General features: G+C 38.3%; 1 protein-coding gene across 1 annotated transcript in view; it reads left to right on the forward strand.

Annotated features, from left to right (window-relative positions):
* The window catches only part of KIAA0319 (KIAA0319 ortholog), a 145,716-nt gene that overhangs the window by 57,271 nt on the left and 62,820 nt on the right, over nucleotides 1–25,625 (forward strand). Inside the window, exons 4-9 of the mRNA XM_069095049.1 lie at nucleotides 6,920–7,112; nucleotides 9,101–9,199; nucleotides 13,295–13,392; nucleotides 14,990–15,077; nucleotides 16,406–16,498; nucleotides 19,265–19,397. Of these exons, the coding sequence (XP_068951150.1) occupies nucleotides 6,920–7,112; nucleotides 9,101–9,199; nucleotides 13,295–13,392; nucleotides 14,990–15,077; nucleotides 16,406–16,498; nucleotides 19,265–19,397 (704 nt within the window). The remainder of the gene's footprint in view (nucleotides 1–6,919; nucleotides 7,113–9,100; nucleotides 9,200–13,294; nucleotides 13,393–14,989; nucleotides 15,078–16,405; nucleotides 16,499–19,264; nucleotides 19,398–25,625) is intronic.

The following is a 25,625-nucleotide window of genomic DNA, read 5'->3' on the forward strand; positions in this document are numbered from 1 at the left end:
CCTTCCTTCCTTCCTTCCTTCCTTCCTTCCTTCCTTCCTTCCTTCTTTCCTTCTTTCTTTCTTCTCTGCTTTCTTGCCTTCCTTTTTTTCTTTCTTCTTCCCTTCCTCCTTTCTTTCCTAATGTACCATTAAGACTAGACTATTTAAAAGAACAAATAGCTCTTCTGCCTCCACACTTCAGTCAACTTAATAGTGATGCAGCAGTTCTCAACAAAAGTCCCTCAGGCAGTGTCTAAAGAGGTGCCAGGGCTTTGTAGAGGGCCAGGTCAGTTCTTGATCTCTCAGCCAGGTGGCCTGTCTGCCAGTACCACAAGATTTTACATCCAAGGAGTTGCTAGGATTTAACATAATGAAAAACTAAAGATTCAGGAAGTTTACCTTTGACCTTTTGAAATAAAAAAAAAATGAATGCAATTGCCTAATCTGAGAGATGCTAATGTAGAATACACATTTTATGCAGCTTTCCCTTGTAAATCCTTCATTTCTGACAAGCATTTAGCAAACACTATGTGCCAAGCATGCTAAATAGTTAATGTTTTCTGCATCTTTAAGCAAAGGAGGTGCATATAAACTATTGTGCATCTTTTCCCCAAAGTTCAGTCAGCTGTGCCTGTCACTTGAACAGAAGAATTGCTGCTAAAAGGGAATATTTCTTGGTGGAAAGGGGGTGGTGGAAGAAGCCCCAGATTTATGAACAAAAGTTGAAAGAAGAGAAGCTGAAGGAAGATGAGTTCAGTGGGAAAGAGAAGACTTAGGGGAAGATGTAGACTTGAAAAAAGAGTAGGAGAAGTAAATTGGAACTTCATAGGACCACAGGTCCTTGCAGAACAGTGCTAGGCAACTGGGTGGTGCAATGGATAGCGTGCTGATCCTGGAGTCAGGGAGATCAGAGTTCAAATCCAGCTTCAGATACATACTATGTGATTCTGGACAAGTCATTTGATCTATACAACAGGTTCCTTAACTGCAAAATGGAAATAATAATAGCTCCTGCCCCCCAGGGTTGTTGTGAGGATCAAATGATATAGTAATTATAAAGCACTTAGCACAGTGCCAGGCACATGGTAGGTACTATGTAAATGTTATCATCGTCATCAACATCATCATCATCATATCCAAAGCTGGAAGGGAGTGCAGTTTGAGATCCCATCTCCTCATTTTACAGATAAGGAAATTCTGAAATGCATTGAAGTTGTGATTTGACCAAGGTCACACAGGTTGTAAGAATCAGAGCTAATGTTCAGACACAGGCCCTCTGTCTGTACTCCTTCCATTGACTTGAAGCAGTTGGTAGGCACAATTAGAGAAATATTGGCAAGATTGTTTTTTGGGAGATCTGGAAGGTTGCCCTCTCTCTCTAAGAGAGGTGCAGCTCTCTTACCTTGAATTTGTATTCACTTGCCATCTTTTTTTTTCCTCTGGATCCTTAACAGTAAATGCTTTGTAGAAATGTCAAACTTGGAATATTTTCTACTATCTTTTTCTAGAAACTATTCTCAAAATCAGCAGTTTTGTGCCCACCTGAGGTGACCATTCAATATTGTTACTCATGTCTATTCTTTTTAAAAAAGATTTTTTTTTATTGCCTGGTAGGTAGGAAACATTAGTGAAAGAATTAGGAGTGGAGCCAAAAAAAGGAGCTAGACGAAGGGAACAATGTGATAGAAACAGGAAATTGGGAGTGACAATGCAGAGGAGAAGAGAGATATAAAATGGGCATGGCAGGTCAGAATGTTGAGTGTCAGAATGAAAAGGAGCTGAAAAAAATGAGAGAATGGGATAGAAGAAGCACATCCTAGGACCACAGGTTTAGAGCTGGAAGGAACCTGACTTCAACATCAAATCTAGCCCCCTCATTTTACCAGTGAGGAAATTTGAGGTCCAGAAGGGGTAATTTGTCCAGGATCTCATAAGAAATGTCTGATGTAGAGTCCAAAGTCAGTCTTCCTGACTTCAGATCTACAAAGAGTACATTGTTTGAGAAGAATTAATTGTCACAGAGGTGACAACTGTGGAAAAATCAATGTGTGTAGACAAACACACACACAAAAGGCACAGAAACATATCACTTATTAGCTTTGTGACAGTGGGCAAGGCACTTAGCCACTGCTTCATCCTTTATTTCAGCTTTGTAATTAATTTTCTTTTTTTAATGGATAAATTATTTTTAATCAAGAAAACAAATATCTATAAAGATATGTGAACACACATACATATCTATGTCTGTCTGTCTGTCTATATATCTATCTATTATCCATCTATACCTTTGTACATTAAGGACATCTAAGTGGCACAATGGTTAGGTCACCAGGGCTGGAATCAGGAAGACCTGAGTTCAAATGTGGCCTTACACATTTACTAGCTGTGTAACACTGAGCAAGTCATTTAACTTCTGTTTGTCTCAGTTTCCTCTTCTGTAAAATGGGGATAATAGCATTTACCACCTAGGGTTGTTCTGAGGATAACAATTTTTAAGTGCTTAGCACAGTGTCTGGCATATTGTAAGTGTTATGTAAATGCCAGCTATTATTATATTTATATATACACATGCTTAAGACTTTTGAGACATTGTATAGTGAGAATAAAATTAGATTGTTGAACTTAAGAAGAAATGCAGTTAAAAGTTTAATGGGAAAAAAGTAAAAGAGAAAAAAGGAGGGATATGATTCACTCTTGTAGAATACAGTTTGGAAGGATAAGAAAGGAAGGTATCCTACAAGTAAATAGAAGTGGGAAGAAGATAAATCAATGTTAGAAAAAATTCACCAGGATTTTGTTTATAAGATATTTTTGAAGCAAAAAAAAAAAATCAATGTATATTAGATCATATCTTTAGCTTTTAAAAATAACCAGGCTATCAGATGTCAGCTATTTCCCTATGTAATGACTGAGTATCAGAGTGTCAGAATGAGAAGGAACTGAAAAATGAGAGTAATAGGAGAGAAGAAACACATCATAGGACCATAGGTTTGGAGTAAGGAACCTTACTTCAACATCATCAAATACAACTTCCTGCTTATGGGTATTGCCACAGTCACATCTCCTCCATTCCAGCTTATAAAGCTTCTCAATTCCACATTATTTATGTGACTGAGAGAAAACAGACATTACAGCAATATATTTAGAATTCATTCCATAGACTTGCTGCCCACAAAACTCAAGCCAAATGGAAAGGAGTATATTAAATTAAATGGGCCTTCTTTGATGCTAATAAATATTGTACCATTTAGTATATATGAATAGGACAATATCAGGTCAAACTTTGTTATTTGACTTAGCAGCTTCTGGGGGACTAATTACATTAACATCTTCCTTGCTGCTGACCTGATTTGCAGTTGGTTATGTTGACATATTAAGAAATACCAGTGTATTCTGCTTAGGTGCAAAGGCTAGAATGATATATAGAAATGAAATGGTTAATGCTAATTTTTTTCCTCCTTTTTCTCCTATTCAAGTCTAAAAGGTCCAAATACAAGGCAATTATATTAGGATTCTAGAAGGAAAAATGTAATAAAGACTGTGAATATGATAAAGGAAATATTCTGCAGAGAAGTTTTTAAGTGGGAGGTTTAACACAGATATCCTTTGTATCAGAGAAATTTAGAACATTTTTCCTTGCATGACCAGGGCCATGCCTTTAGTTATGAGAGAAATTGTCTCCAGTCATTTCCATGAAGAACAGAATCTTGTTAAACTTTCATCCTGAAAGTAAGCTCTTTGTGAGATTATTGTTTCGTAACTGGATCAAGTCTAATTCATGTGTGATTTATTACCTGTTCAGGTAAAATTGCTTCCTGGAAAAAGCACAAGGCAGTGCTTTATTAGACAGGCCAGAAACATGCCCTCTCAGGCCCCTACTAGCTTTGTGACACTAGACAAGGCACATAGCCTCCACTTATCTTCATCCTTTATTTCAACTTTGTAGATAATTTTATTTTTTTAAGGGATAAATAGTCTTAATCAAGAAATATATAAAGAAATAGACAAGAAAAATCATACACAAAGTCTGTTCCCCCAGAAGAGGGGAAGCAAAGAGGGGCAGCTAGGTGGCACAGTGAATAGAGCACTGACCCTGGAGTCAGGAGGACGTGAGTTCAAATCCAGCCTCAGACACTTGACACACTTACTAGCCGTGTGACTTTGACCAGTCACTTAACCTCAACTGCCTTCCAAAAAAGAGCAAAAAAGAAAGACTTAAGCAAAGAAATATAACAGTAAAAGAATGCTGGCTCCATAGTCAGAGATTTCGAGTCCCAAGGATCTAGGTTTGAATCCTATCTCTCTCTGACACTATCTGTGTCAAATTGAACAAAACACTTCCAATTTTTTTGAGTAACAGTTACCTCTTTTGTAAAATGAGAGAGTTGAACTAAATGATCACTAAATTCTCTTCCAGCTCTCTTCGTTAAAAGAAAGAATTGTATACTTTAAGCTTGTGGTGGTATGGACATAGTTGTTTTATGTAATCTGAATCTTGTTACCATAGTTGTAGTCTTTGTGTATACCACACTTTTGGATCTGTTATCTCACTCTGCCTGACTTCATTGGAGTTCTTCATATTCTTTCCTGGTAGCATTAGATTTCAAGAAAATTTTCCAGGTCATATAAAAAAATGACCTCATCCTGTAGAATTTGCATGGGCCAGATGACCAGTACCACCTATTTCCCAGCACTGACTTGTCCTGATTCCTGATTCCACATTGTTTATGTGAGTGAGAGAATACAACCATTTGCTCACAGTACATTTACTTAGAATTAATCCTTTATGTTTATGCTTCTCATAAAAGTTACATATTAAGTCATCAAGTTAAATATTATATTAGATTCAGTGGCCAATTTTAATTTTTGCTCCTCAACTGATTGATCTTATATGATATGCATGTATACATATATGAATGTGTATGTATGTACATTCACATGCATATACTTCTTGTACACACATATGCATACAAATATATATAGCCACAATAAGTATATATACACAAATATATTTATACACATACAAAGTTTGGTCATATAATAACTTGCATTTATATATTAATGTTTACAGAATGTTTTACATACATTATGTCATTTCATCTTTACAGCTTTGTCATTTTACAGGTGAGGAAACAGAGTCTTGGAGATAGTGAAATTACTTGCCCAGGGTCACACAGCTAGTGATTTTCTCAGGGGAGATTACAAACCCACGTTTTTTCTGACTACACATCCAGAACATGGATAAGACTGGGGTCAAGATTATGACTGACAAGCCAGAAAGCTGCTAGAATTAATGGAAAATAACCACTATGTGAAGTCAGCCCTGTAACATAGGTATTCCATTGAAGACTTTTACTGTGGTTTTACTTCTTTGCCTAGAGCACTGAGCTTACCTACAGGTGGCCTCACCAAATAGCCTCAGTTCTGAGGCAGTGTTTTAGGCAGTTGCTTAGGAAACATTAATGGAAGATGGTGCTGGGTCTCCAGGTTCCAAATTTCAGAATGTTCAGCAGTGTTTTAGTTTTTTTTATTTTTCAAACAACAGAAAAGATAAATCATGTTTTTATACAATTCTATTCTCTTCCTTAAACTTATTTCTCTCTTAATGCAAATTCTGTAGGATGAGGTCATTTTTTATGTGACCTAGAAAATTTTCTTGAAATCTAATACTACCAGGAAAGAGTATGAAGAACTCAGATGAAGTCAGACAGAGTAAGATAGCAGATCCAAAACATCCAAAGACTACAATTATGGTAACAAGATTTAGGTTACATAAAACGACTATATCCGTACCACTTAAAGCATACAACAAAAAGCACACAAACATAAAGCATACAATTCTTTCTTTTAATGAAGAAAGCTAGAAGAGAATTTAGTAATCATCTATTTCAACTCTCTTATTTTACAAAAGAGGTAACTATTACTCAAAAAAAAAAACCAGAAACATTTTCCTCAAATTAACACAGTGTCAGAGAGATAGGCAGGATTCAAACCCAGAGTAATGGACTTTCATTCACCATTTTACCTACTTTTAAACATTCTGACTGATGGAAAAGGCTTCTTCCCACCTCCATTTTAAAATATTAAAATACCACTTCTTGATATACATGGTGGGAACTCCCTAAATTAGCAGCATTTTATATTACCTATAACTTAGTAGATAAAGTCTTAGAGAGTTCCCTATATTCATTCACAGCCATTGAGGATCAGAGGAAATATTTGATCTCAGGTTTTCCAGTCTCCCAAGTATAGTACACAATCTGTGCCATACTTAATTTCCTCCTTCCTCCTGTAGGTGTAAACCTTTTTCATTTAATTCTGTAAAAGCATTTTGGGATGCAGTTTACATATTATGATGGGAATAGAGACTATACACCAAAGAGGTCTGTCTGGCCACTCCTAAATCATTTGCACAGTTTTCAACTGTTGTCATACTGGTAACTCTAGGAGTCATCAGAATTGTACTTTCTCTTCTCCTCGTGGAGATTTACTTTTACCTATCATTTATGACACCATCTATGCAACATAGTTGTGTATTGCATTTTAAATTAGTAGCAGTTGAACAGCATGGCATTGTGAGAAGAGTTGGACTTGGGGTCAGAAAACTGAATACAAGCCCCCACTCCAACATTTAATACCTATCAACCACATACAGGTTACTTAACCTCTCTCTAAACCTCAGTTTTTACATTTGTAAAATAGAGGTAATACTTGTACTACCTACACCATGGGGTTATTATAAGGAAAAATTTTGCAAACCTTAATGCAGTGTATAAATGTGTTGTTATTATTAAAAGAGACAGTCTTTGGTTCTAGTCTTTGACATTTTACATCTTGGTTAAGTGAGCATATTTTCCAGAAAAGGTAGGTGCCATTTTGATGTGTGTTTGTGTTCAACTGCTTTATTCATAATAATTTATCCCTATGATTGATCTCATAGGTTCTAATGCCTTCCCATAATCCTCCTTCAGCCAACCTGGAGTTCAGTCTGACCACCGTGGAGAAAAGCCCAATTCTAACAGTAACCCAGTGGAGTTCAGATCGTGGGATTGAAGTGTTTCCCACTGACACTGGCCCCTATCAGTCCATCCTAACTGAGCAGCTCACATCTCCCACAACTGCTCCAAGCACAGGTAACTTAAAAAAAAAAAAGACTAGAAAAGATACACTGAAGGCCATGGTTATCATGGGCTATATTTTGAGTGCATTCTGATAGATTGTGAAATTTGGGAATCCTCTCTGATCTTGCTTATTCTTGAACTTCAGTAAAAGGGCTCATAATAAAGAGAGGGAGTTATAATTTAATTGAAAGAACCCTGGAGAAATGGGAAGGCACAGGTCCTAGTACTGATTTTGCCACTAGCAAGTGCTTCCACTTGAGCAAGTCACTTAATTCTTTTGAGCCTTACTTTCTCGAACTATAAAGCTGTAGTCTGGGGCTTGCTATCTAAGATACTTTCATCCTCTAAAGTGTCCATCCTATAAATAAATAGCTAACAATAAAGACAGCTAGGCGCTCCCCTTGTGAGACTACTGTTGTTGGGTCTTCAGAAAGCACATAAAGGCCTGTGCTTGTTAAGAGCTGGGAAGCAATGGTTTAGCTGTGTCCTGGGCCAGATATGGCAAATTCCATCCCCTCCAAGAAGTGAGAATCTCTGGACTAAATGCTTCTATGCTGTACATGTGTGCTATCTTGATCTCACTTAAATTTTATGAGAGAAACTAAGAATAAATCAGTCCTGCCAAGTGGAATATTGCTTGGACAAATGAACAGTATCCTGGTTATGAAGAAGGTGAACAAGTTTTGCTATCAGTGCTCATCTAGCAACTTCCTGCTTTGGATGATGGGGTGGTTTTTGTTATTCTGGCTAGAATAGCCTTTTTTTGTTCTGAGTTTGACTGGATTTTGTTTTGGAAAACTTTCCAAGAGGAAGGCCATTATCAAAGATTCACCAGGTCACTCACTCTCAGGAAGGCTAAGTGGTGTTTGACTAATGACACAGGAATACACACAGTTGCAATGGGCCTTCCATATGACTTCAATGAGTCTTCTATATGGCACAAATAGGGGTGGGCTAAGGGGAAATCTAGTGGTGGGAGAAACTCACTGCCTTGAATTTTCAGTATCTCACCAGTTAGTTACTGTTCAGTCATGTCTGACCCTTCATGACCCTATCTGGGATTTTCTTGGCAAAGACACTGGGAGTAGTTTGCCATTTCCTTCTCCAGCTCATTTTACAGATGAGAAAACTGAGGCAAACAGAATTAAGTGACTTGCTCAGGGTCACAAAGCTAGTAAGTGTCTGAGGTCAAATTTGAACTGAGGTCTTCCTGACTCTGCTCTATCTATTTAAGTGCTGGTAAACCAGAGTTCTAAATATCTAGTCCCTCCCTCACTCTGCTTAGGGCACATAGGATCACAGAATGGAAAAGAGTATAGAATTTAAAGATGGAAGATTTAGATTTAGAAGATTTATATCTGGAAGAGAATTTAGAGGTAATTGAATGAAGCACCATCTTTTAGAAGACAAGGAAACTGAGGCATATAGAGACTTGCCCAAGATCCCTCAGCCAGTAAGAGTCTGAGGGGAGACTCAAAGCTTCATCTCTCTCCCTCCTCTAAGTCTGGCACTCTGTCCACTAAGCCAGGATCTCAGAGGTCACTTAGTGCCCCCACCTCATTTTACAGAAAAGGAAACCGAGACCTAGAGAAGCCAAACAACTTGCCTAAGGTCGGATAAGACAGGATTAGAACCAGATTCTCTGAAGTGCTAAATCAGGTTGTCTGATTTTAATTCACAAAGTTCTTGACACTTTGGAGCTTGAGAAACGCATAGGAAAAACTTTAATGTTTTTATATTTTAGTCATATATATATATATATATACACACACACCCTGCATTAAAAATTAAGATAATATCTATCACAATTGGCATGGATGGAGAAATAAATTAGTGTGTTTATATGTTTAAATGATTATAGTCTGATTTTCTTTGAGCCAGTCCATCAGTCAGTCAACATGTATTAAGTACCTACTGTGTGCCTAGTACTCTGTTTACTGCGCTGAACACTGGGTAATTTTTAATGTGATATTCACATATTCTTTGTAATTAACTTATAGTCAAAGAACTCGTGGTGTTTGCTGGAGACAATGTACTGATCACTTTACCCCAAAATGACGTTGAGCTGAAGGCCCTTGTTGTGCCAGCACCCCCTTCAGGTGAGCTGGGTGTTCCTCCTGTTTGCAGACCCCTCCCTACACCATTGATGGGGTGAGCATGGATAAATGGGACAGGCTGCTTCTCAGTGGAATGGGGTTGTGGGGATCTATATCACTTCTGAAGACTGACAGAAATACAGTTAATGTCAAATAACGTTAACCTATTACCTGCCATTCCCTTTAAATAATCCTAGTAATGTCAGAATTCTAGTAAAGTCCTTGCATTCCTACTCTTGATTGAGCCCCACCCTGAATCATGACCTTTACCTCGTCAACAAACCCAGCTTGGGATGGATCTCAGCTTCTAATATGCTTTCCCTTTTATTGGGAAGTGGTTTTAGATCAGGAAGGATAAAGACCAGTGGGTTTCCTTGCCCACCTTGTCAAGGGCAGATGGGGGCTCATGGCCAGGCCTCATTACCTCATGTGACCACCTCTTACTTTCTTCCTGAAGGTATAATAATCTTTCCTGTAAATTTCCTTATTGGACATCCATGTATTCAGGCGTGGGTGACCCCAGGGCTGCAGGCTTGTTACCCTGGTATCTTGATTAAGGACTCCTTTTTCTTCCACTTATGAGTCTGATTTATTTCAGCTCTGAGATGAAAAAAAATTTTGTGAAAATAGCTACTTTAGGGGAACCATATTCCCATCTAAGCACATAAACATATGCTCTGTATCTATATAAGCAAATGTGTGTATGTTTTCCTTCAGCGGTTCATTTAGGAGTCTAAAAGGTATTCAGACTGCTTAAGCAGAATTCATTTATTTGCCTTTTGGCTTCTCCAGTCTTCTTGTTTTCAAGTTGTTTTTTAGTGAGTCCAACTCTCCATGACCTCATTTGGGGTTTTCTTGGCAGAGATACTGGAGTGGTTTGTCATTTCCTTCTCCAACTCATTTTTTATAGATGAGGAACTGAGGCAGAAAGGATTAAGGGACTTACCTAGGGTCATTCAGAGATAATTAAGGCTGGATTTAAACTCAGGTTTTCCTAACTCTAGGCCCAGCACCCTATCCACTGTGCTACCTAGCTCCCCCTTTCTCTAGTCCAGGGGTGGGGAACCTGTGGCCTTCAGGATGAGGTTCTCCAGCCCTGCCTATTCTATGCATTTGCTATTGATCTGTGATAATCCAGCATGCACAGGAAGGGAAAAGGGAGGAAGGTATGGGAGATGTGAAGAGGGAAATAGGAGAATCGGTCAGAAGGATTAAATTGGAGCTTGCAAAAGCTATAGGGTAGAAGGAGTAGCCCTGAACCCCCTGGATCACTTCACACAAGATAATAGAAAATGCTTTGGCTGAGAGCAATAATTCTATTATGTTACTCATACTTCTGTTATGATGTACCAACTCATCCGTGAATTCTATGGAACATTAATTTTTTTTTTCTTTTTGGAGGGCAATTGGGGTTAAGTAACTTGCCCAAAGTCACACGGCTAGTAATTGTGTCAAGTGTCTGAGGCCATATTTGAATTCAGGTACTCCTGACTCCAGGGCCAGTGCTCTATTCATTGCGCCACCTAGCCGCCCCCGGAACATTAAATTGTTAAGGAAATTTGGGCATTTTCCATTTAGTTTAATACCCAAGTTCATTTTTTTCCTCTCTTATTGGTAAGTCATTAGCTTTGTGAAACTTCATAAGCCAAAAAGATAATTTTGTTCAACTGTTTGAGCTGAAGTAATTGTTTTCAGCATTCACTTTTATAATATTTTGAGTTCCAAATTTTCTTCCTCCCTCCTTCTCCCTTTCTCCTTCCTCCCACTCCCCAAGAGAGTAAGCAATCTGATATAAGTTATACATGTACAATCATATCAATCATATTTTCACATTAGTCATATTGTGAAAGAAGAATCAGAACAAAAGGGAAAAGCCACAAGAAAGAAAAGAAAAAAAAAAGCTGCTCCCCTCCCCCAAATGAAAATAGTATGCTTTGATCTGCATTCAGACTCTGTAGTTCTTTCTCTGGATGTGAATAGCATTTTCCATCACGAGTCTTTGGAACTGTCTTGGATCATTGCATCACTGAGAAGAGCTAAGTCTATCAAAGTTGATCATTACATTATGTTGCTGTTACTGTGTACAATGTTCTCCTGGTTCTGCTTACTTCACTCAGCAGCAGTTCACGTAAATCTTTCCAGGTTTTTCTGAAATCTGCCTACTCATCATTTCTTACAGCACAATCATATTCCATTAAATTCATATACCACAACTTGCTCAGCCATTCTCCAATGATGGACATCCCTTCGGTTTCCAATTCTTTGCCAGCATAAAAGAGCTGCTATAAATATTTTTGTACATGTGGGTCCTTTTCCCTTTTTTAATGATCTCTTTGGGATACAGCCCTAGAAGTAGTATTGCTGGATCAAAGGGTAAACACAGTTTTATAGCCCTTTGGGCATAGTTCCAAATTGCTCTCCAAAATGGTTGGATCAGTTCACAACTTGGAGTTTTCTTGGCAAAGATTCTGAAGTGGTTTGCCATTTCCTTCTCCAGCTCATTTTATAGATGAGGAAACTGAGGCAAACAAAGTTAAGTGACTTGCCCAGGGTCACACAGCTAGTAAGTGTCTGAGGCCAGACACTAGCTATCCATAACCACTTTAGGGGATTCATCATTATTCCCACCAATCTGGGGTATTCTGCTTTTTTTTCTGCTGTAATTAAGTACCCTAGAAGAAGCCCACTTGTGGTCTAGAATGTAGGGTGATAGAAGGAAAGAAGGACTGAATCTAGAGTACCCAGGTATGGTGACTGTGGGTATCAATAGGGACTTGCTACTACAAACATAGAGGTCCTGATCCCACTGCCTGTGCCAAATAGCTCTTCTTTAGGAATGAGAATTGGGAATTAGCTCGGTTAGTTCAAGTTAGAAAGACAGCTTTAAGATGGATCTGAAATAAATCTTTGTCACCACTAATTTTCCAGTTTTGTGCATGCTTTGTGTGAGCTCTGGAATAGCAACTGCCTCAGTCCTATACCAACACAAATACCTGTGAACGATCTCACTTAGGTCTGTAAGGTAGGGCAATTGGGACTTTGGCCCAGGGTGCCAGTCTCAGGGGGAGTCTGTCTGTGCTTTGCCAGCCTCTTGCAGCTTGCACCCTTCAGCTGGACCTGGCTCCCTCACCTCCCTCCCTGTCTTTGTGCTGATCTCTCCTTGTCTGACACACTAATTCCCTTCCCTGCCTCAAATACCTTGGTGGGGATGCTAAGGCAATTAACTTCTACATCATTCAGTGGTTCTACACAGTCCTGGAGAGCCCCAGCTGCTCTGCACATCTCCCTACACTTACCTTTTTCTGCCTGTAAAACCCTCTTAATGTCCCATTCTCTCTGCTTCAGCTCACAATAGTACAGGCAGAATTTTGAATGTTAGTTCAACTGATAGAACCAGAGATTAGCTATATATATATATATATTGTAAAAAGCAGTGGAAAAACAAACAAATACACCCTGTACTAAGGGTAAAGTTATAACTGATTCAGATCTCTGTGGAATTGAAGATGTCAGCAGGGCCTGTAGCCTGGGATCAGGTCCCACCTTGGGGAGATGGAAATCTCGAGTTCTGACTAAAACCTGTAGCAGCAAAGAACGATGATGCTTTTTTAGTTTGGGGTTTTTTTTAGAGCAAGGATTCTTATCTTGGGGTCTAAGAACTTAGTTTTTCAAACTAACTTAATAATTGTATTTCAGTATAATTGGTTTCTTTATTAATCCTATGTATTTCATTTTATCTCCTTAAAAGCATTATCCTGAAAAGGGATCCATTGGTTTCACCAGGCCACCAGACAGGTCCATAACACACAAAAAATGGTTAAAGAAAATGCTTTGTAATAGATTTAGTAGGCAACCTATTATAAAGGTATTTTAAGCTTTCTAATAAATCAGATGGGAATGAGATAGATCATCTTGTTTTGGAGACATAAAACTCATTGTTCTGTCCTTAGAGATGAACTCTAAGATTTGAGGCCAGTATTAACATCAGGCCTTTTGGCTTGAAGTCATTGTTATCACCCTTTCTCCTTATTGTGTGTATGTATTGTCACACAGAGAAAAGCTAACAGCTCTTAAGTATGAATTTTTTTTTCTTTTTAGAAACAAGTTACAACTACAAGTGGAGCTTGATAAGCCACCCTGTGGACTATCAAGGTGAAATTGAACAAAAATACATGCAAACTCTTAATCTCTCTCAGGTAAAAAGGATGTGACCTTATCACATTCTACTCTTAATCCTAGATTTCCATTAACATTGTCTGAATTCTTTAGTGTTTGAAAGGTCTCTTTTTTTGGAACTCTAGCTGTTGTAGATTTTTATTATTTTTTAATTTAATTTTTATTTTTTTAACATTCATTTAAAAAATGTTTGAGTTCCAGATTCTTTCCCTCCTTCTAGCCCCTCCCATTGAGAAGGCAAGCAATATGATGCCTATTATACATGTGAAGTTATGCAAAACACATTTCCCTATTAAGCATATTGCAAAAAAGCAAGAAAAATAAAAGTTTAAAAATGCTTCACTCTGTATTCAGAGTTCATCAGATCTCTCTCTGAATGTGGATAGCATTGTTGTAGATTTAAAAAAAATCAAATGACTTTGTTACTGATTTCCTTCAATAGTGCTACTCTCATGCAGGAAATCCTGCTCCTTGAGTTGGCTCTAGCTGTTGTTCAGTCATATCTGACTCTTCATGATCCCATTTGGGCTTTTCTTGGCAAAGATGCTTTCTCCTTTGAGCCTCCTCCCTGCCATGACTCTAGCTAGTCTAATTGTGACCTCATTGAAGTCAGGTTGCAGAGCATTTATACCCATTGTCTACTTACCACTATTCCCCTGTGAGCTGAGTTAAATAGATTCTGGGACCTAGTGTGTCCCTGACTCTCCATCAGGCTCATTTCTTGAGTTTGCTAAGACATTACAATTCATTAATCCCATTATATGGGGCAGCTAGGTGGTGCTGTGTGCCAGACCTGGAGTCAGGAAGACTCATCTTCCTGTGTTCAAATTTCTCCTCAGACATTTACTAGCTGTGTGACCCTGGGCAAGGAACTTAACCTGGTTTGCCTCAGTTTCCTCATCTGTAAAATGAGCTGAAGATGAATATGGCGAAACACTGATATTTTTTCCAAGAAAACCCCAAATGGGGTCTTGGAGAGTTAGATACAACTAAAACAACTGAACAACAAATCCCATTATATAACAAATTTTATTCTCTAATGCATGTAAGTACTAAACAGAAGAAAAGATACGGAAGTGGGCACCAATTGCTCCCACAAACTGGGAGTCATTTAATTTTTTTACTCTCTAGTAGGTGATTATCAATTAAGTTGCCTTCAAGCCCCTTCTTTGGCTACCATTCCTCTGTGCTATCTCCCCCTAGGATGTAAAGTCCTGGAGGGCAGAAAAGTTTCCTCTTTTGTGTTTGTACCTCTAGCCCTTAGCATAGTGCCTGACACATGGTAAATATACTATAAATGTGTTTTTGTTTATTCATTCATTCATCTTTTAGGACAATAGCCAATCGGAACACTGCAGATTCTTCTTTACTTGTTTAACAGAGCCTTAGAGCTCTGTTAGATTTTTTTGTAAGGACTCCTGGGACATTCTATTTCCTTTAGGGCTCTAGTGAGTTTCTGGGCCTGAATTAAAGATTTTTCAGTGAGTCTTTGAGAAGGCTAATCACCTTTTGAGCCATGTCTTCAGGTAGATAGGATTTATGACTTTTCTAGGTGATGAATGTTGTTTCTCAAGACCTGTCTGTTTGTGTAACTAGGGACTTTTCTGTGTGTTACAGTTGTCTGTAGGTCTCTATTCCTTCAAAGTGACTGTTTCTGGTGAAAATGCTTTTGGAGAAGGATTTGTAAACGTCACTGTTAAGCCAGGTAAGCTATTTTAAGATCTGGCTAAGTGGTCCATTTGGTGAGGGGGCTTATTGGTTCAAAGCTCATCAATCATTTTCATGAGCCTGAATGACTCAATAATACATTCATTTATCTTTATTTTGGAGTTTGTTCTTTGGTACTAAAATAATGTAGAAAAATGTGTTTTTTTCTAGATTCTTTCTAGTGTCTGCTACTTTGCTGGCACTTGGGTAATATTTATAACAATTGGCCATCTGAACTTTGGATTAAGCCAAATATCAAGTATCTTTGCCTCTTATTTCTTACATGGATTTTCTTCCCTTTTCCCACTATTTCTACCTCCATTCCTTTTTATTTACCCATTTTTCCCTATATAGTGACTTTTAAAGCTGCTTCCAGTTGAGCAGTTGGGAGATGAGATGACATTTGTACAGTTTCCAAACCTTTCCCAATCTGTCCTTACCTATCTCTTCCACCTTTGCACATAGTAAATAAAGTAATAATAATAATAGCCAGATTATATTGTGATTTATGATCAGCAAATCAGTTCAGATATATTTCATTTGATCTTCACAACAACTCTGAAATAGGTGCTATTATTGTTCCTCCCCGTTTTACAGATGAGGAAACTGAGACTGGGAGAGGTTAAGTGACTTGCCCAGAGTCACTCAGTGAGTAAATGTCTGAGCAAGGTTTTGAACTCATGATTTTCTTTTGACTCCAAGACTAGCACTTTTATTCACCATGCCACCTAGCTATCTTAAAAAGGTATAATGAAGCCCATACTTTTTTTTTTTTGGAGGGGGGAAGGCAAGGCAATTGGGGGTTAAATGACTTGCCCAAGGTCACACAGCTAGTTAAGTATCAGGTGTCTGAATCTGGATTTGAACTCAAGTCATCCTGACTCCAGGGCCAGTGCTCTATTCACTGTGCCACCTAGCTGCCCCTCCTTTTATTTTGAAGCCTGTACTTTTAGAATGTTCCTGAACAGAAATAACTGTTGTATGAAGATCTTCAAGGTAACTCTTGAGCTTGATCTACAACCCAAGACCCCTGATTTCTTATCATAGCACCAGGCATGACCATCTTCAGTGACTAAGGACTTGAGCATCAGAAGACTTTGGCCAGGTTGGGTTGGGAAGAAAAGGGGAGACTCTAGAAAGGGCTTCTGAACTTCACAAAGAGGCTCAGGCCTCATATTTCAAATAGACCTTCCCCAAGTGAGACTTACTAGGCAAGCATCATCTCTACTAGGCTAGAAAAAGAAAATGGAACACTGTTTTTTTGTAGTAATGAATGTTATAGATACACTTAATTTGATTTTCTTTTTTCTTTTTTCTGTTACAAAGCCTTGAGAACCAATCAGTCCCCTGTAGCAGTAGCTTCTCCAAAAGTACAAGAGCTCTCCCTGCCCACTACTTCAGCCTTCATTGATGGAAGTCGTATGTATTGATTGGGTCATTTTTTAGTTTGAATATAGAATTATTTTATGAGGGGTGTGGGTCATTCTGTAAACACAATAGTGCTTGTGTGCTAATTTAATGGATCTTCAAATTTTCTTCAGGAGTATAGGATTTAGAGCTGGAAGGAAATTGGGCTTTTTTCTTTCAATTTTATGTTATATGTCTCTCCTGTTTTGTTTGGGGCTTAGTTTTATTCCATCTAAATAACTTTTATTAATCTACCAGGAAATTTTGGTTCAAACCTTTTTTTTGAGATAAAATAATTATAAATAAAATTACTTCTCCCAGTGTTTTTCTATTTAACCATTGGAGAATGAATTGTGAGAAATCTTAGCAGTGTTATTCAGTAGAAAGTAAGTTTCTTGAGGGCAAGGAATCTTTTATTTTTGTTTTTGTATCCTCCAGCATAGCATGTCTATTAGCATAGTAGGCACTTAATAGATTGAATTGAATTGCCTTGAACTTTAATTTTTGTGGTTTAGTATTTTAATGATGTGTGTGCGTTCAGATTGCAACCTAAGTGTTGGAGTAAGACCAAAGGGGGCTTCAAGGAAGCTAAGCAGACAAATGAGGACCAATTGAGCATGTGTTGTCTCCATGGCTTCATTAAACGAGCTTAGGTTACAACCTGTGTTAGCACTTTATGTCTGTTTGATCAAAAACCTTTCGCCTAGCTGGTAAGCTTAATGAGGCATAGTTTCCTCGATTTGTTTGGAGAAGACTATTTCCTATTAAACCATCCAGCAGCATGAATGTGCAGTTTGACCATTAATGCTTTCATACATTTTGAACTGGCCTTGAAAACAATAGAAGTCAAATTTATAGGGGCTAGGCAATTTAATTTGAATATGATATAGGTGTTGACAATTCTTTTTCTTTAGCAGTATAAAAACGAGGTCTATGTTGAATAAGAATATCAATTATTGAGAATATTTAAATGAGAAAAATAGAACTAGATGTTTGTAACTGGAACTCAGGGTAGAATAAAATTTGAGAGTGCAAGAGATTGTAGGGATTACCTAATCCAACTTCCTTTCTTTGCAAAATGTAGAAACTGAGGCCCAGAGATGCTTTAATTTTTTTCAAGGCCACACAGGTTGTAAATAGCAGAGCTAAGATTTGAACAAAGGTAACAACAACAACAACTGACATTTATAGTGCTTTAAGTTTACAGACTGCTTTACACAGTGCTTTGTGATTTGGTTCTCACAACAATCCTGAAGTAGGTGCTATCATTATCCCCATTTTATGGATGAGGAAACTAAAGCAGACAGAGGTGAAGTGACTTGGCAAGGATCGCACCGCAAGTGTCTGAAGCAGAATTTGAACTAAGGGCTTCCTGACTCCAGGCCCCATACTCTACTCACTGTGCCATGTTTAGTGCCCTTGACGCTATACCATGCTGGAGCTGAACAGATCTTTATGATAATCAAGTCCAGCAACATAATTTTTTAACTGAGAAGATCGAGGTCCCAGTAGCACACCTTGGCAAAGGACGCAAAGGTTTGTTCTAGAGCTGGAATTAAAGCCAAGTCTTCTTGTTCCTAGTCTAGTGTTCCATCTGATTCACAAAAATCCCTGCAGGAATGCTAGGGCAAAGAAAACCTCTGATAATTCTGCATATGTGTGGATGGGGCGAGAACAAAAAATTAGCACTTTGTACTTCCTCTACTAGAGCCCTACTCTAGTGCCTCATAGGATCATGAGCTGAAAGGGCACTCAGAGACTCTCTAGTCCCATGCTGTTATATTACAGATGAGGAAACTGAGGCCCAAAGAGGTTAATCAGTTTGCCAAGTCACACTAGTTATAAGTAACAGTCAGGTGCTCTAACACTAAATCCAACAACTTTCCCACTTTGCTATGTTCTTTCTCATATACCATGGAGCTAACATTTGAGTCCTTGAAGGCTTCTTGAAGCAGACAAGAAATACTAGTAGGTTCTCACAAACTGTAAAAGTGTGGACCTGGCAACATTCCTGTCTTCCAAAGGTCAGATTTGGAGGTTATGAGCCTGTGATGAGGCTCATTACCAGAATATTGGCCACCAGGCAGAATTATTTTTTCTGCCACAGCAACCAATGAACACCACCTGCTAAAGTGTTGAGAGTTTTCATCCATAGCAATAGGGAGGGTCCCTGCATCAGTGAAATATTGGATACTTGAGTTGATGTATTCCATATTTTTACATGTTCAGGTAATTTTATAGCCTCAAATGAAGAAATGTATACCTATGTAATAATAACTAGCACTTTATATATAATAAATAAGCACTTTAAAGTTTGCAAAATACTTTACACATGTTTTATCATTTGACCTTTACAGTAACCCTGTAAGATAGATATTGCTATGATTCCCATTTTACAGATGAGGAAACAGTGGTGGTAACAAGTTGAATGATTTCCCCAGGGTTATAGAGCTAATAAGTATCTGAATGAGGATTTGAACTCAAAATTTCCTGACTTTAAGTACAACATTCTGAAAAGATGAATTGGAAAAAACTGATCTTGTCTTAATTATGGGTATCTCTGAAAAGGACCTTAGAGGTTAGGTTAGTTAGGCCAACTGTGTCATTTTACAGATGAAGAAACTGAGGCCTTGAGAGATTAAAGATTTTCTTGCTCAGTCACACCATTGTTGAATGGGGAAGCCTGGATTTTAACGGGGGCATTCTGACTAATACTACCTCCCTCTTCAATTCTTTCTTTTCATGTTAGTTCTGATTTTCAAAAAATCTTTTATATAGAAAGTACAGATGATGCTGAAATCGTGAGCTACCACTGGGAAGAAATTAAAGGACCCCTAAGAGAACAGAAGGCATCAGCTGACTCCGCAATCTTGAATTTATCTAATCTTGTTCCTGGGAATTATACTTTCAGGTATGTGGGCTGCCTTTCTTTCTTAGGTTTTTCTTTATAGTACTCTTATTTTGATTATCAGTTAAACTTTGGTCAAATTGCCTTGTATATCCTAGTTCTCCTCCCCAAAGTCAACCACGATGAAATATTTTACTTCTTTTGGTTTTCTTTAAGGGTTATGGAAGATGTCTAGTGGTTTTGGGTAAGAAGCTATGCTTGAAACTTTTTTAGACATCCCCAGTACCACTACCGCCATCACCATCACAGTCATCATCAATTCATATTTACCAAATATCTACTCGTTAGGAAGCAAAAAATTTAGAATACAGTATTGTCCTGGTTTTATTCTGTAGGATTCAATGAAACAAGGTCAGTGCTTCAGAGCCAGAGTAAAGCAGTTATATTGATTTATGGGGTAGCATAAAAAATTTATCTGTCTTCTTTTTTTTTTATTTATAAATGGTTTTTATTTTTTTTTCTTTAAATGCTATTACTAGAATAATACTTCTCCATTTTGTCTATGAAGACATCTGAATAGCTTAACAATTTATCTACTGTCACTAAACATGAAAAATTCAATTGGAGAAGTCAGAAAGAATCCAAAATACAACAACATAACAACAAATAAAACTGTTACAAGAAAATATATGGTGGATATGATCTCATTATCACATTCAGTAGCAGTTAATACTTAAGTTGTTTTTTTTAACCACCAAACACTAGTGACAACACAAAAAACAGTAAGCTCCTGGCTGTAGGAAGTGCGGCTCCTTTCTCTTTTCAAAATCTAAAGATACTTCTGAACTGGTTGTGGTGATAATTGAAGGTAGAAAGAAAACAGGGCAGAGATCACTTATTCTTTTTTCTATGCCAAAAAAAAAAAATCCTAAACTGACGGAATCATTTGGGAGGATGCTGTTCCCTAATGCTGGAATGATCAATTGACACTAGAACCATTCCAACTCTTTTCCCAAGCCCTAAGACTCATGTAAAAAGCCAGTTCAACCCTCGAAAGAAAAGGGAGCCAAGTGTCGCAAGGACCTTACTCAGGAAAGGCAAAGGGGAATGCATTGACCAGCTTGCCAGATTCGTCCTCCACCTTGTTGTAAACCCACTTGTGATTCTGGCGACACGACTCCACATTTCCGGGAGTTACATGTGGGGCATGGATAGAAGCAGCCAACACAATTGACCTGCAGGCAGTCGCACAAATCAACACCATTACAGATCAGCCTGCCTTTGTGGTCATACTTTCTCCTGTTTTTCTTGGGCCCCATGAAGATTTTAGGACTGTAAGATGACACATCAGGACTCTGCTTAGCTGATGGGCCAGGGTTTGCAGCAGCTCCCTGGGGTTCCTCTTCCTCCTAGATTTCAGGCTTGGCAATTTCTTCATGGGCTACTGGATTTTTCACTTTGAAAGAGACACCCTCTGTCATCTGGTTTTGAGTAGGGAAAGCCTTCTCCTCAATTTCCTTTGGGTTGGTATTGGATTCTTCACTTAGCATCTCAACATATGCACTCATTCTTGATAACTGGTGGCGGGATCCTTCTCTCTGCTTTGCTGTAAACTCCTGGATAGAGGCCAGTCAGGAGTTCCTGTGCTGCTGCTTCTTCCCTGCTGGGTTCACAGAAGGGGCAGCTACTTGATGTTCAGGTGATGATCCAGAAAGAGGCCTTTGGCTGGCAAGGGGTTTTCACCAGCACCTGTACCAGGAGGTGCCTCAGAGACACCCTGCCTCGAGGCTGCCCAAGGAGAGAAAAAGCTGTCTTCTTCTTGACCTGTGCACTCTATCAGAGAGGTTCTGGAGACTGTTATGATTTACTTAGAGTTGGTTTCAGTTGGATTGCAAAGTTCTAGCTTAAGAAACTTTATTCTATTGTAAGGTAGGAGGGTTTATGATCTAATGAATCAATCAAGTTGTCCTACCCTATTTTAAGTAGGTAATAAAATGATAAAATAAAATAAAACTCCAATAGCTTAATGAGGTAAAAATACAGCTCAATTGAATCAAATCAAGCCCAGGCTTTTTAGGCAAAGTAGGAAAGTTCTTGAAAGCCTTAGATAAACAGAGGGTTCATGGAAGGTGTGTTCAGATTGAATGAGGAAACCTAGTCAAATGCTATGGGTCTATAAAATAAATTGAACTTCCACACAACATAAGAAACTCAGCAGCATGAATTAACAAACATAAACAAGCAGCAACAGTAACAGAAAACCTCTCAGGAAGTTAGGAATATTAGGGAGCTCTGCCTCAAAGGAGGTTTTCAATCAGGGCTAGATAATAGAGACAGTGTGGATATTTTCTCAGACTCATAAAATCTCAAGAGGGGAAAGGGACCTCAGAAGTCATCCTGAACAATATTCAAGCCTACAATATCTCTGATAAGGAGTTATCTAAACCTTGCTTAGAGGCCTCTGGTGAGGGGAAATTCGCTGCTTCCCAGATATAAATTGAACTTGATGACTCCATGACCCTTTCCTTTAAAAGATATGACTCTTGATCACTTCCTGCTTTAGGAATCAAGTATCCAAGTATCTCATTCATCAACTAGTAAGAGTGCCAAGAACTTGAGTAAAGTCAGCCAGCACCTGTGTGAAAAGCAAAAACAATCCTTACTCACAAGGGGCTCACAATCTAAGGGAGGAGACAGCATGCAAATGATGTAAAAATCACACACACACACACACACACCTATAATGGATAAAGTGGAGATGGTTATCTTCCTTTTGTTTTGGTCCCTTTAGAGTGTAAGCTCATTGAGGGTAGAGATTTTCAGTTTATATTTGTATATGGGGTCATAGATCTAGTGATGGTAGGGGCCTTAAAGACCATTTTGTCTGTCCCCCTTATTTTACAGATGGGGAAACTTAGGGTCAGAGAAATTAAGTGACTTGCTCAAGGTCACATGGGCAGTAAGGGACAGAGCTGTATCAAAGATAGTACATCTTTTTAAGTGATTATTATGTGCTAAGTGCTGGGGACATCCCTATAAAAGCAAAAATAGTGTCTACCAAAGTCCTTTGAAACAGGAAAGCTTGATGATGCCATCAAGGGTTATGACTTTGATAGGGAGGGGTCAAGGTCCCATGAAGATACTTGTGATTGATTTCCTATCTCTAATGTCACAAACAGGAAGACACTAGGGCTTGGGGATGAAAGATGGAGGGTAGGAAGGAAAGGGATTAGGGGAGGAAGGGATTCCTCTGCTTTATATAAGCACAAAGCAAGGAAGATTACAGTAATTTCTAGAAAAGAGAAGAAAAAGCAAAGGGAAGGGAACTTAGACCCTCCTCAATAAAGATATTATATATATATATGTTTCATTGTAGTAACCCCCCATTTTGTGAACATCCCCCACCTCTTCCCATCCTAGGAAAGCTGCCTAGGAAACCTGCTCAAACCCAACAAAGCCTGCCAAGTAAACCTGCCAAACCTGCTACCTGAAGCCCATACCCCGCCCCCCCCACTTCTGTTCAGTTCTCGAAATAGATTTGGGAACTTTGCAGTTGGGCAACCAACTGACCACTGGGCAGCATTTGTTAAGCAATGCTATCCTTTGGCTTCTGTATTTTCCCTGCTTGCTCCCCTTGGTAACATTTATGTTGTGGCTTTTGTCTATATAAACCCAGAGATGTATATGTTTGGGGCTGCCTGATTTGGGACATGATACATAATATATGTACATAAAAGATATTATATAATATGTCTATGTACATCTGTGCATATATCCACACATAAATTATATTGTATATAATTATTATACACAAATATATAATTGTATGTCAAGATCACAGAATACTATAATGTAATAGCTTATATGTGAAATTACAAAGTGAACTAGAAAATTTTATATGACTATGATAGTAATTATATATTTATATGTATTATATATAATATTTACATGTATAAATAATATAGTAATATGTCTATATTAATTAACATATGTACAATAATAATGTGTGTAATATAAGCATATATGTATAAATGCATATAAATATGTATAACTATCACAGTGATATAAATTCTTCCAGTTTGCTTTACAGTCTTCATACTTAATTGTATAATAGAACACTAATTGCATTGTAATATTCTATGACATTGATATACCAACAATTATTCAGCCATTCCACCAAATTTGACTCTAATAATTGTTTCAGTTTTTCTCAATTACACGTGATGCTGCTATAAAAAAACTTTTAATAACTAGTTTTTGTAATTTTAATATGCTGAGAATATATTTCCAATATGATTATTGGGTCAAAAGCAAAGGGTCTATAGCATGTAACTCAATTGTTTTCCCAGAAGATTCTACTATTTTGTAGTTCCATCTTTGGTACGTGAGTATGTGTAATGGGAATGTGAATTTGAAGATCTTCCCTGCTCTTTAATAGACCTGGGGGGGGGGGGGTTTGAAGACCTCCCCTTCTTTGAAAGTAAACCCTGCCCCCTAATAGGCTAAATGTAATCACATTGAGCCTATGATGGAGGGAATTTGCTGAAGGGTGCAGCAGCGCCCACAGGAAACTTCCCTGCTGTGAAGATAAACTCCACCCCCTGATAGGCTGAATGTAGTTCCATGGAGCCTGTGGTGGGAGGAGTTTTGCTGAAGGGAGGCAGAGCACACAGGAAGCTGGTTCAGTGCTATCCAGACAGTGGGGGACAGAGGAGCTCAGGCAAGGAGATAGAGTTTTGTGAGTAAATATTGATCTTATATTGGTTTGTGGGAAGGCTAAAGGATGGCATGGCTCTCAGTGTTATCATGGCTTCTGAATATCTTTGGTACTGTGATAGAATCAGCTTACTGGTTTTGGGATTCGGTTTTCTTGTGTCTAAATAAATCCTTCAGTTCTATCCTCTATCTGGAGAATCTGGTATATTTTGTAATTGAACGTCATGTGATACTTATAGTCACGGTCTTTATCGTGATCGTGGGTGCTGTAAATATTGCACTGGCACTACAGTATGCTTACAAGGAGGCCAGTGTTAACTGGACCAAAGAATATGTGGGATAGAGTAAGGTATAAGAAGACTGGAAAGGATGCCAGGTTATAAAAGGCTTTGAACATCAAATGGAAAATTTAATATTTGGTCTTGAAGGTGATAGGAAGTTCAATAAACTGGAGTTTATTGGATTATGGGGTGATATGGTCAGTCCTACAATTTAGGAAGATCAGTTCAACAGCTGAGTGGAGAATGGACTAGAATGGGGAGACATCTAAGGTCGAGAGACCAATCAGAAGGTTATTACAATTGTCAGGGCATGAAGTGATTAGGACATGGCATAGGGCAATGGTGAGAATGGGAGCATATGAGACATATTTTTAAAGATGTTGCCAAGGTCAGGACCTGACAACAGATTATATATGAGTGGTGAGAGAGAAAGAGAGCTAGGAAAAAAATAAAAATAAAAAATAAGGGGTGGCTAGGTAGCATAGTGAATAGAGCACAGGCCCTGGAGTCAGGAGGACCTGAGTTCAAATCCAGCCTCAGACACTTAACACAAAAACTAGCCATGTGACCTTGGGCAAGTCACTTAACCCCAATTGCCCTGCCTTCCCTCCTCCAAAAAAAAAAGCAAATAATAAAATAAAATAAAATTTAAAAAAAGTGGAAGAGATATTGGAGTCCTGGATGACACAAAGGTTATGAGCCTGGGTATATGGGAGAATGGTACAAAATTACAAACTAAGGGAGTGTATTCCAGGGATGGGGGAACTCAAATGCTAAGTTTAAGAAAAATTTAAGGTTGATTATAAAATAGAGTACTTAAAGGGAAGTAGTATAAAAAAAGTGGGGAAAAGGTGGTTTGGAATAACATTGTTAAGGCCTTAAATGACAGGTTAAGGAGTTTATAGTTTATCCTGTAGACAAGGAACTGAGGGGTTTTGAGTGAAGAAGTGACAAAGCCTTGTGAATTAGGAAGATTGTGGGGCAAATGTGACAGTTGTATGAAGGATGGATTGGAGAGGGGAGAGAGCAACCAATAGTTTCTATAATATGTGTGTGTATGTATATACAGATAAATACACATACATATATTTATATATACATTTGTCATTCTATCTATCTATTTGTCCACCTATACTTTCTATAACAAAAGCATGGGGGGGGCGGGGCAGAGAGTTGTGGCAGGCCTGAATCAGAGTGATGGAGGTATTAGAAAGGAGGAGAGGATATTTATAAGGGCACTTTTGCAGGTAGAGTTGACATGAATGTGGTGAGAGGGAGAGAGAGACATCCAAGA

Source organism: Petaurus breviceps, unplaced genomic scaffold (assembly GCF_028583685.1).
Source record: "Petaurus breviceps papuanus isolate PSGF00001 unplaced genomic scaffold, PetGlider_PUasm1.0 224, whole genome shotgun sequence".
Classification (NCBI taxonomy): Eukaryota; Metazoa; Chordata; class Mammalia; order Diprotodontia; family Petauridae; genus Petaurus; species Petaurus breviceps.